Source organism: Mytilus galloprovincialis, chromosome 6 (genome assembly GCF_965363235.1).
Source record: "Mytilus galloprovincialis chromosome 6, xbMytGall1.hap1.1, whole genome shotgun sequence".
NCBI lineage: Eukaryota > Metazoa > Mollusca > Bivalvia > Mytilida > Mytilidae > Mytilus > Mytilus galloprovincialis.
Window position 1 is genome coordinate 11,917,991 of NC_134843.1, and position 13,080 is coordinate 11,931,070.

At 30.8% G+C, this 13,080-nt stretch overlaps 1 protein-coding gene across 1 annotated transcript; it reads right to left on the reverse strand.

Annotated features, from left to right (window-relative positions):
- Window positions 1-1,761: 1,761 nt before the first annotated feature.
- On the reverse strand, window positions 1,762-12,719 carry LOC143078943 (uncharacterized). Its single transcript, XM_076254020.1, has 10 exons — window positions 12,348-12,719; window positions 8,754-8,972; window positions 7,931-8,212; window positions 7,320-7,478; window positions 5,975-6,139; window positions 4,994-5,131; window positions 4,330-4,362; window positions 3,772-3,844; window positions 3,180-3,279; window positions 1,762-2,811 (listed from the first exon to the last, which is right to left on the reverse strand). The coding sequence occupies exons 1-10, from the start codon at window positions 12,481-12,483 to the stop codon at window positions 2,665-2,667; spliced, it is 1,452 nt and encodes a 483-aa protein (XP_076110135.1). The 5' UTR covers window positions 12,484-12,719; the 3' UTR covers window positions 1,762-2,664.
- Between the last annotated feature and the right edge of the window lie 361 nt (window positions 12,720-13,080).

Here is a 13,080-nt window from a genome sequence, read left to right on the forward strand (position 1 = left end):
AAGAAGAGTTTTGTAAACAGGACATTTATAAAACAACCATATAATTTATATTCATGTCAACATCAAAGTGCTGACTACGAGGCTAGTATTACCCTCAGGAAAGAAACGTCCACCAACATCGACCCAGTGGTGTAAATAGTTATCAAAGGTACCAGTTATAGTCAACTAACGTTGTTCATCATCTTAATAACGTTTTATTGAAGGAATATTTATAAGAAGATGTGGTATGAGTGCCAATATGACAACTCTCTCATCCAAGTCACAATTTGTAAAAGTAAACCATAATTTTTGGTAATGTCCATGATGGTGAATTTTTGTATTCTTGTCTATCATTTTTGCTGGTGTGCTGTGTCTGTGTACTTTTTTGTGTTTCTTTGTAGACATTCTAGTATTTGTTGTTTTAATAGTCATAATAATTTTATCACAATGGTAACTGCTGTAGCCCTTTTTTGGCCTTTTTGCCTTTAATGTCTGTTTGTTTTGTTCGCACATCATTGTCAATATATTATAATTCTATGCCACTGTCATACAAGTGAGAGGTAAAGCTAGCTATTTAACAAGGTTTAATCCACCATTTTCTAAATAAATCATTCCGTTTTGAACTTTCCTCGAAGTTTTGTTAATTAACTTTTTACATCTGCTCCTTTTCCTCGGTCGATAAGGGAAAAGGGAAGGAAAAATTCACACCAACTTTAACTGGTAATATTTTTCTTGTAAAATTATCATGCAGTCAGCGATTTGCACATATAGTATGATTAATGCCTCTTTTATCTGTTAATATCTCTTAATTTTAACACTTATAACAAGTTATAGTATCAGATATATTAGATGTAAACCTTGCTCATATTTGATATGTGCCTACGACGAAGGTCTTAAAATATTCAAAGTAACATTTTGCTGCCTTATCATATCATTAAATGTTGTGTAATGTATACTGCTGTTTGTCTCTATGAAATCTTTTTTGCAAGGCTGTGTCGGTTTATTTTTTGATTGATGAGTTTGAACGCCACTTTGGTATCTCCCCTCTCTCTCCTAACCGACATTTGGCATTTCCATGGGAACCAGCTGTGCCTCTCTCTTTTTTTTTTTTTTTTGTAGTCATTTGTTTACAAATCTGAACTCTCACGTCTGGCGATCATTTAGTCATTGAAAAATAATCTATCATAAAGCTCAAATTAATGGGCAGTGATAGTATCTAAATTTATCATTCGATGTTATGCAGTTGTTATTTGCATTGATATAGTACAGTCAAGTGGAGAGAAAATATATTTAGTTTTTATATTAAAAAAAATACGCGGATGCATTTTACAATGTGAATAATAAGTCCTCAAAATATTATTTATCAAGTAAATTAATTAACAGAACTTGTGCTAGAATATCAAAAGTATGACAAGTAGTTAACCCAAAATAATTTGTTTAACAAGATCCAAAATTGCTAACAATGAAAATATGCTTTTCGCCTTCTAGAATAATTTGTTTGTATTAACACGAGCACCACGACGGGTGCCACATAAGGGACATGATGTGCTTACAATTCGGGAGTATCTGAGATCACCGCAAGTTTTGGAGGGGTTCGTGTTGCTTAGTCTATAGTTTTCTATGTTGTGTCTTGTGTACTTTTTTTTAACTGTTTGTCTTTTTTCTTTTTAGCCATGGCCATAGTAAGTTTATTTTCGATCTATGAGTTTGAATGATCCTCTGTTATCTTTCGCCCCTCTCTCCTTGACTTGTAGCTTAAAAATCACTACTGATTTTTTTTCATATTTTTTTATTTAGTCATGCTAAGCCTCATGCAATGACCATAAGTAATATTTGTGTTAAGTAGGATATAATACATGTTTTATAATAACGACCTGTCAGTATTAATGTTATATAGTAAAAAAAAATACTCGTATATGATCAACATGATACATGTATAAAGAAAAGAAATTATTATTATTGAAGAAACATACATGTACTCATTAGACATAGAGTGACATTTTTTCTTGTAGAAAAATGCATCAAAGATTTTTGCCTATATATCCGTCACAGTTTAACGCTATAACTTCTTTTAATGTTTTTGTCAAGGTAGGAAATATGTATGATGTTATACGACGCAACCCTCATGTAACCGCGGCTTACTCGCGTTATGTTGACCTCCTCTTCCTTGCACTTGCATTATATAACATATATTTAGTTGGCCATGATACTGTTTATCAAATTATGTAATTATATAAAACTGAAATTGCAATTGTCTAGGGCGTAGACGACTTTAATTCACCATAGAAGATTTTAATATCCGGAAGTCAAAATTTGTTTTTACGGTCAAACTGACGAAAATTGTGAGTCCAGAAATGAAATCTGTTTTTCTTTTCATATATATTTAATTATTTGTTCAAATATCAATCTTTTGATGTAAAGTGTGGCATAAAAGTTTTTGTTTTTTTGGTCTGGAAATTCTTGTACGTGTTATTTAGAGTATTTCAATTATCAGTTAGTGCTTGCCCTAAACTTTTTCCACCCATTAACTGACTGCAAATGTTTATAGAAACTTTCCAACACATAACATATCTTTTGTATTAAACAGTAGACTAGTTATTTGGATTCCTTTGAATAAAAATTCTTAGATGGAGATAGTCACATTTTATCAGTTTTTCGTTATGGCATAATTGATCACTGTACATTTTATATTTCTAGGTCTGATGAACAAGTGGAAGATGTGTTTCGATGCCTTTTCTTTACTAGAATTACATCTTCTATTTTCTTTAACCGTTGAACAGCTCCATAGACTTTGTCAAAAACATCAACATCCACTAAATTCTGTATACTTTCCTTCAAATGAAAAAAGTCATTATCGATCTGATAACTTTAAATTATTTAGGTTAAATAAACCTGATTAAAAAGTTACGTTAATCTCAGTGTTTGCTTTACATTTTTATAACCGGCTTGCAAAAATTTGTACATCAAACCTTGCTTTAATTTTTCGACTTTTTTTTTAAATTATATTATGAATAATGCCATTTCAATATCAAAACACAAATACTGCAGTAAATGTCAATCACTATATCTATTTCACACTAAACAAATTGTTTACAATTATGATTAAATCGTAAATAAAATTCTAAATATCCAAAACCGTCAGTTTCTCATTTGATAATTAAATTTGTTACTCAGTCAACATAAATTATATTAAAATATACCTTAAGTTTTTCTAGATTTTTTCTCTCTGTTTGTACGCTTTGCATTATATCTGATGTTATTTCACAGGCTTGACTAGTTTGTAAGATTTCTATAATTTGCCTAGAAATTATGATAATACAGATATTATCTTCCAATTCTTTCAAAAGTACACTTTTGTATTTTAAATAAATCGATGACCATATAATTTAATGAATTCAAACATGTTCAATCAGCAAATGAAGAATATACCAATGTTTTTTTTTAAATGCTATTCAAACACACCTCAATCTAACAAAATATATTACATTCTAGACATTTCTACTGCACCCTTTTACAGTTTGATATAATGTTTCCCCATAATGTATCTGTGATGAGTTTTTATTTATAATTTAATTTAATTGACAAGCTTTTTTAGCCAAAAGTTCCAGATTTTCAAGGTCTTGCCTCGTAAGGAAAGTACACATTGTTTCTATTTTATGTATTTAACATTTTTTAGCACAGCATCATTTTAAAACGTCTTATCATTTTAATTCTGCACCGAAAACTTTTAACACAATTGTTATATTCTAAATGCTAAAAAAAGATATTAAATATTTTTTTCAAATAACTTACGACTGAATATCACACGATTTTTCCTCCAATTCTTCTATTCCTAACTTATCAAGCTGAGACAAAGGTCTGAGTACTATAAAATACATACATGTATAGCACAATAAAATAATGTCGTGTTATTTGCTAATATTTTTTCTCACAAGGATAAGTGATTCTTTTCAAGAAACAACTCCCACGATAAAAAGTTTAATATATTTTTGTATATCTCATTTCATCATATGTTTGGATTGTTTAGCGATTTATATCTGAACATACAAAAAAGAATATCTTATTTTATCTCAGTTTTGGAGTAACTAAATAGTACAATGTACTCAAGGATATCTTTATATTTTTATGATAACTTATGTTTTTCAATACGCAGTTTATGTATATTTCTTTTTCTCTCATGAATGAATTTGTAAAACCACTATTTCTTTCATTTCTATAGAAATTTTCCTTATGTTCTGCCTATTTGTTATTTAAGTTTTAATACAGGTAGTGATAGAGCAAGTATTCATGACTATTTTTTTACTTCTTTTATTATAAAGGAACTGCATTGATTTTATACAGTTAACTTACAATTAATATCTCCTCTTGAATACAATGACGTTTCTGAAAAATAAAACACAGACATGTATACAAAGCCAACAAATGTGTCTACAACTCCCAAGACAGGAATATGACAGTTGTTTTTCATTTGTTTCATGTGTTTAAGCTCTTGATTTTGTCATTTGTGACGGAACTTTTCAATTTAAATTTACTAGGAGTTCGGTCTTTTTGTTAAAAAGAGGGATAAAGACACCAGAGGGACTTTCAAACTCATAGATCGAAAATAAACTGACAACGCCTTGGTCAAAATAGAAAAAATACAAACAGCCACTTATACCCCACCTTCTTATATATATCTAAATAGTACACAAGACGCAACATAGAAAACTAAAGACAAAGCAACCCGAACCCCACCAAAACCATGGGGTTCAGGTGCTCCGAGGAGATAAGCAGATCCTGCTACACATTTGGAGGTACTTTACTTTATACTCAAACACTTTCAAAGAAGAGATTCAATTTTATCTTATGTTGAGTAAACAGTTCTTTATCTGAAGGTATTTAATCATTTATATTATATGATATAATGAAAATATATTCTAAAATGATTTTGCACGTATATCAAAGCAATTGGTAAATTCATAATGTTATACATGATCTCTATATTTAGATTTCTTTTTTACTTTTTTAAGATTACCTGTACACCCATATTCTGAAATTCTGTTTCTTGTTTCTCCAATATTACTTTCATCAACAATGTTTTGAAGTTTACAGATAATTTCTTCTCTTTCAATTTCACATTTTGCAACAGTGTCCTTAATGTCCATTAAAGCATCTGAAATATAAAAATTCTGAAATATATTTCCTCGTTGTTAAATATATATGTATCAATTTAGTCTTGAATTTCATTGTCTAGTTCTCTCAGTATGTCCATTGGTACACTGTCGGTCCTTTACAAGAGAGTATTAAAGGTTACTCAGAACAACGATTGGTACTCAGTTAAATAATATTTTTTTAAATATAGGTTAAACTTCAAAACGCAAGATATTATCAAAAAAAAAAATAACCGTCTAAGACCGTTCTTTTTTTTCAAATAATCTAACAGTTTTACTATTCCTTTTGTACATCGGATACAAGTTCTATCAAATAATTGTTACATTTTTAATGTTACTTTTATAAAATTAAGGAATAACATCATGTTTTGAATATATCAGTTCGTATGAAATGCACAAAATTCAGGAATTTGTTTGAAACTAAGAATTAGGGAAGTCAAAATATAAAATATATGAGAATTTCAAAATAAACAATTGTTTAACAGAACAATCAAAACTGTTTACAGACATTTTACGTGACTGAGTTGCGACACGTAGGTCTAAAATATCAAAGTCATGTGTAAGGCTTGAAAATAAATGTTAGGGAAGTTAAACATATATAGACCTACATAAAATAGTGAAATTTATTCAGACCAAATTCAACCGTGACATTTGCAATCGTAGTTTTAGTGCAATTGCACAATTCATAAATTAAAAATAAAAATATATATCGTTTGCACGACGAGTAAATTCAGAAGTTATAATTTGATATTTGATGCCTTATACACCTAGACTATAGATTGCTTTAAAATTCTTCTGAAAACTTTTAATCATAGTGATATGTAATAATCTTTTATAAACAATACCTTTGCAGAAATTTTCCGTCGTCACAATATCAGCATTTTCAATGACCTTGTTTAATTCAAAACATCTCTCATCGTATTCGTCAATAATATTCTGAAGTTTTCGAGTTATTTCATCTTTTTCTTCCTCACATACTTCCACTGCATACCTTAACTCTAGTAGGGCATCTGATAGTAAAAGATCGTACTAACATATGAACTGATCAAAATTCAAAATGTTCAATTTTCTTGGTGGTTGTGTAGATACAAGAATATGTGTCTGATTTTATATAACTTCTAGGTATGGTATTCTGTTAATATTGATTAAATGTAAATTTAAAGCCTTTTTCAACTTCTGGTAGTAGGTGTTTTTGGAAGTTTGAGATTTCTGAGAGTCGTGGGATGCATACATGTTCAATAATCAAGGATTGAATTTTTTTCTGGTTTTGTATTTCGTGTCATTTCATTAACAGTTCACTTACATTGTTAGTTTGTTATATTTGAAGAATATGAATTAGGACACAAGTATAAGGTGAAGACATACATGAGTACATTGGTGAATATATTGTGGAGCACAACACATGTTCATTATGTGGCATATAATTGCTTATATCCACTTCATGTGAACTTTACTTAATAATTGTCTCATTGACATGCAATCATACCATATCTCCTTTTTGTTATATATAGTGTACTTTGGGCTTGTTTCTAACAACAGAGCTGACTAAAACATAAGTGTTTTCATGAAGCCGGATTTGAATCTGCACTTAATAATTTCGATTCCATAATGTTTTTGCTTTTGTAAGCTCGTCCATACGTCACCTAAATGAACAAAATGGCAATTCAAAACGGCAATCTAGTGTCAAATATATTGTTATTAATAAATGTGCATATTCACCTTAAGTAAGTAAGACAAACGAAGACAGCAACACAGCCCAATTAGCCACATTTAATATAATTCTCGTTGTGTAAGAAGTCAATTCTACACTGTTAACTGAATATGTGTCAGGACAAACTCTGACAATCAATTTGAAAAGACAAAACTCGTCAGGGCGGTATATAATGTAAATCATCGATACAAATAATAAGATACTAGTATTAAAATACCCATCTCAAAAGCCTTGCTGTTAATGAAATAAACTTTGAAATCTATGCTATGTTTTGAAGGCCTAACTTGACCTATAATTCTAAACTATTCATACATTGTGAATCTATGGAGAGTTCTCTCATTTGTAATGATACCACATCTTTTTATTTATATTAATCGCATAAGATCTTTGCAAAGTTTTTACAATTAAAAGACTTTTTATTGCTAACCGGAATACAGTTGAAGAGATTTAAAGTCAAATCATTAAAAACAAACCGATACCTGTCATATTTGATATATATTCTTTCGTGTTTTGCTTTTCTTGTTCAAAAGCGAGTTGGTAGTTCTCAACATCCATCTCCAGATCTCTGTTTTGTTGTAGAATTTTCTGAACAGCTGCATCTTTATCAAGAGTTGGTTTTACCTCATTTTCTTTAAAGTCTGAAAATGAGATAATTCGCGTTACCCAAGTAGGGACTGCCTTTCTTTTTATAGTTCAGATTTTAATAGTCGGGCAATTATCACAATTTTGAGGTATTTTGAATATTACAGACTATATGAACACATTCATGCGAGAGAGAAACATATTACAGTTAATACTAAAACAAGAGGACGTTGTATAATTGCCAATGAAACAAATCTCCACCAAAGACCAAATGACACTGAAAATAACAACTATAGATCACCGTTCGACCTTCAATAAAATGAATAAAACTCATACCGCAATATTCATACATACAGATTTATTCATTGTCTTTGAACAAGAATTATTTATTGCTTTCACTGGAAAACCAATTATTCCAGATTTTTTTCTCTCAGTATTTTGAGACATATTGATTCTTGAAAACTTGAATCATTAAAAGCAGCGGATAATCAAAATATAGAATAATTACCTTTGCAGTCTATAAGTTGTTCGTCTACTTTAAATCTATCTACCCCATGCAAAAATAGTCTTTTTCTCTCCTGGTCGTCTAAGTTCAAGAGAATTTCAATGCATACATCTGGTATCATAAAAGTAATATGAATGCTGCTTGTTGGTTCTATACCATCAATAATGATGTGATGCATTGGACAGCGAAGTAAAACTGACATGGCTCCTTTCAATGATTCCAAGTCATCTGAACTAAAGAGATCAGTTCCTCTGATATGAAAATCCACATGCTTGTAACCATTAACTATCATCAACACAGAAAGAAAAAAAGTTACAAGTAAGTGATGTCGTTGATGAATTTATACGTGTGTATACTTGGATGTGTTTAAATATTTATAACTGATTAATGGAGGATATACGTTTTTCTTTATAGATTAATAATTTGATAGTTGTAAAACTGAGGAAGATATATGCATTTGAACTATCGATGGCATTGATGGGCTTTAAGTACGATCATTGAATGTTGTTTCATTTACGTTGTTTCAAGTGGCCTATATACCATTTCATTTGAATTTGAATTCTAAAGTACGAACTTCTTAACTTTGTAATAAAAAAATCACCAATACTTGAGAAGTGGCCAATCAATTATGAATAAAGGCAACAGTAGTATACCGCTGTTCAAAACTCATAAATCCATGGACAAAAAACAAAATCGGGGTAACAAACTAAACCCGAGGGAAACGCATTAAATATAAGAGGAGAACAACGACACAACACTAAAATGTAACACACACAGAAACGGACCTTATGAGCATAACAATGGTTCCTAAAACTTTCTGTCTTACCTGGATGATCAGAAGGAACAAAGAAGTGAAGAGTTTTATCATGTGAATTACAATATTCCAGGAAATCCTTATATAAATCTTTCCTTCCCAAATGCCATATCATTGCTTGTAATGGTGCAAGGTTGTATTTAGTCAGAATCCGTCGTTCTTTCAAATGAGTAAAAAGACTCATGTAATCTGTTATCTTTTCTAAGACATTTTTCGTCAAACCACCCTCGCCTGAAATACATAATCATACACATGGTGAATCAATTCGATCGATTTCTGCCTATGTTTTATACATTGAATTGATATGATATTTCATATCTACAATATGTTTTATATACTTGAATGGCTACCATGAAACATGCGTACACACATATTTTTTTTTAAACAATTCTTGATTTTAACCTTTTATTAACCATTTTACAATAACAGTATATACATATCTAAATGTATTGATTATAAGGTTTTTCTAAAATGATTATTGAGGGCCATACTGTGACCTATAGTTTGTGTCATTTGGTCTTTTGTGGAGAGTTGTCTCGTTCGTAATCATACCACATCTTCTCTGTTATGTATAGGATCTTTAATCGGCCGCTTTTAACTATCCCGAAGATTCTAAATACTGCTTCTACGCGTTTTCTGGAGAGGTTGAACCTCATTTAAGATTTTTCTCCTGGAAACGGTTGTCTGCTGTATGTGTTTCATTTAGTTGGTATTTTTATCAATAGTTTACCAATTCATGATTATGACAGTTGTTATTCATTCGTTTGGTGTGTTTTCGCTTTTGATTTTGCCATTTGGTTTGTGAGTTTCTGTTTAGAATTTTCCTCGGAGTTCGGTTTTTTTATTATTTAACTTTTCTATTGAGAACTCAGTTCATGATCTCAATTTGCAATTAATACACTGGAGCAGATCGTTGGTCTCTTTTGTGCGCATGCCCGGAAAATTTTAGCTCGATTAATTACAGGATTTCAAGTTTGAATACGGAGTGATCAAATTTCCGTGCTATTACTTGAGGCACGAACTTTTTTCCCGGTATAAACATAAACCTAAACACTGATGACACTAGTAAACGACGTAGGTATTGCATTTCCCTTCGTGATTTTTTACCACATAAAAAACTGTAGACGACGTCAACCGTCCATCCCTGTCGAGTCAAAGTTAAGCAACGACTTGTGTCTAATCCATTTGTCATTTTTGAACAATAGAAACTAACGCCATCATAGACTACTCCTACTTCTTGACGTTTGTGGTGATATCTAGAAAATGTATTATGTACACTTGAAAGAGATCGTGCTGTTTTAATTAATTGGTTTAGATTTTATTGTATGCAGGCAAATCAAATGATAGAATTTGAGCGGTGATATTTTACTTAATCCATGACCAGCTAAAAACTGTGCAAAACCATGTGAGGCTTGCAACTTCTGGTGACACATTAAAGATGTCAATATGTCACCTACCACTTACACTGAACTGTATAATTCTGGTGATCCATTGTTATGCAATGACTGCAACCCATTTTTTGATATTTCGTTAAACAGTGAAAATTCTATGAACACTAGCAACTTATCGAAATCAGAAGAAGGTTTAGACAGAGATATTTCCTGAACTTAGAGAAGATGGAAAAAATCATATGAACAACTGTTATATATGCCATTTAAATATTGACAGTGAGCATTACAAATTTGACGAAATCAAACTGATTTTACTTGATAAAATTGCTGACTGTCTGATAATTTCTGAAACTTAATTAGACTCTTCTTTAAAAAACTCCTTATTTGATGTGAATCGGTACCAACTACAGTGAAGAGACCGTCCTGACCATAAGGAAGGTATGGCTACTTTCATGCGAGCTGACATAACAGCCAGAAGAAGACTTGACATTGAATGTAAGACCTTTGAAAACTTTGTTTACGTGATTACTCTTGATAAAACTAAATGGTTAATTTTTGACATTCATCGTCCCTCGTTAATATATTTTATGACTCCATAAATATCCTCTCAGATAAACGTTCCAAAATTATATGGTTTTTGGTGACCTTACTATGATTTTATGTTTAAAAACAAATTACAAGTGTTGGAGGATATATGTGATATTTTTTATCTGTCAAATATTGTGAAACAACCTACATGCTATATGCATGGGTATGAACAATTACTTGTAAATGTTATTCTTTCAATTAGAACAACTCTTTGTTTCAAAACACCGATGTGAAACTAGTGTTAGTGATTGTTTCCATATGATACATGTATCTACTTTTATAAAATATCATACACCTAGAATTAGAAACCAGAAATTTCAAATTCGTACAAAATACGTACAAGTCAATCTATGCCTAGCATGGAGATTCTTAGTGTTTCGATTAATTGAATCTTTCATAAACAGATGATTTACAAAAAATAAACTTTCAAATGGTATATTTTACCAACACAGATGTGCGACCTACTGGCCTTGTGATGCTCTCGAGGATGAAATGTCCACCAGCACTGGTATCAACGCAGTGGTTGTAAAAAGTCACTCAAGGTGCTAGACTTCTGATTTGGTCCATCAGATTGTTGTGTTTCGGCTACGTAAGACTCGTAAGTGTAGTAGATTCAAATCCACAGATTAATTAACTTGCCTTAAAAAACCCGAACACAATAAATGTCTGGGCACTGGAAATCTAGTTCTTCGAATAATTCAACTTTTATAAACAGTACATTCACAGCACATTTACTTATCAATGACATATTTCACGTGAACAAAAAATTGTGAAGTAACCAACCTTTTGATTTAGAACGCAAGACGCGGGTTGCAACTGTGTAAGACAAATCAGTGGCCTCAAATCTAAATATTCTGGAGGTCAAATCAAAATTGGAACTGGAAGAGCATTATAATCATAAATACTTAAAATAAACATGTGCCAACAACGGCTTGTGTATTTTATACATGACGATATAAAAATCCTTATTATACGAATATTCCAACATTTCATAAACAGTGCATCAATAGAAAATTAACTTATCAATGATATTTCATGTCAGCACAAATGGTACTATCCTGGGCTGGTTATACCATTGGGAACGAAAGTCAACCAGATGTGGGGTCAATATTGTGGTAATTGGCTAAGGATAATCCAATTTTAACTTTCTTCATTCGACAGTAACAAGCATTAAAGTATAAAGTATGTTGATCCTCTTGGTGATTCTGATAAGTAGTTATCAAAGGTACCAGGATTATAATTTAGTACGCCAGACGCGTGTTTCGTCTACATAGGACTCATCAGTGACACTAATATTAAAATATTTATAAAGCCAAACAAGTACAAAGTTGAAGAGCATTGAGGATCCAAAATTCCAAAAAGTTGTGCCAAAAACGTCTAAGGTAATCTGGGATAAGAAAATCCTTAGTTTTTCGAAAAATTCAAAGTTTTGTAAACAGGAAAATTGACAGCACACAGTTTAAAGAAGAAGTAATACAGACCAAATAATTACTAAAAACTCACAAAAAAAAAGACTTTGTTTGAAGGTTAATAACTCATCTCTTATAAAGGGGAATCTTTTGTTATCAAAAAATAAGAAACTTCAGTAAGTTTCTGCCTTACTAAAGCTATGTATAATACTAAATACCTGCACAGCAGAATTTGAGTTTTTTAAAGTCCTCTTCTGTTAGCTGATCACCAATTTTGAGTAGAAACGTGTGAAGTGGATAATCATCCGAAGGAATAATCCTTATATCATCCAATTTAATTTTGTTTGGTTCCATTTCCGGTTAATACAACTTTAATTTTTTTGAATGTTATGGTAAAAAGAGAATGCATGAAAATTGAGTGAAAATCCAATATTATTGTTATTTGAACTATCTTCATATAATTCGTTTGAAAATCAACGAATCTTCATAACTTCCATTGAAAGTGTACAAATTATAAAAATCCAGACAATGCCATTATGCCAATATCAAAGGTACGAAAAGTATGTTGAAAAATTCAATAACGATCACATTAGAGCTATCTAATGTTGACCTAATTCTTGCAAATATCTATTTTCATGTAAACTGCCGACAAAACTAATCAATACATAATTTAAATGGACCTGAACATAAAATGTAATATTATGGTTGTAATATCACATGTTTGTGATCTATAATAATATAATGCACTGGATCATAATATTACCTTTGGTACCTTTCCAAATAAAAATTAGGTTATAATGATTAAATTTGTTAAACTTTGGTTTAAAAAAATTAACAACAAGTTAATTTATAAAAATGAATGTGTAGTTTACCTTGAAAAAAGCAGTGCAGATATAAATTGACTTTTAAGTCAAAGATCTTTTCTAGTTAATCCACCATTTTCTAAACAAG

Bases quoted from the DNA above. Each gene is read 5' to 3' on its own strand.
- LOC143078943 (XM_076254020.1), bottom strand. From the start codon at position 12,483: ATGGAACCAAACAAAATTAAATTGGATGATATAAGGATTATTCCTTCG. The intron at 8,973-12,347 runs GTATTTAGTATT...TATGTATTTCAG, and splicing joins ACTCAAATTCTGCTGTGCAG to GCGAGGGTGGTTTGACGAAA. The intron at 3,280-3,771 runs GTAAGTTATTTG...CATAATTTCTAG, and splicing joins AAATCGTGTGATATTCAGTC to GCAAATTATAGAAATCTTAC.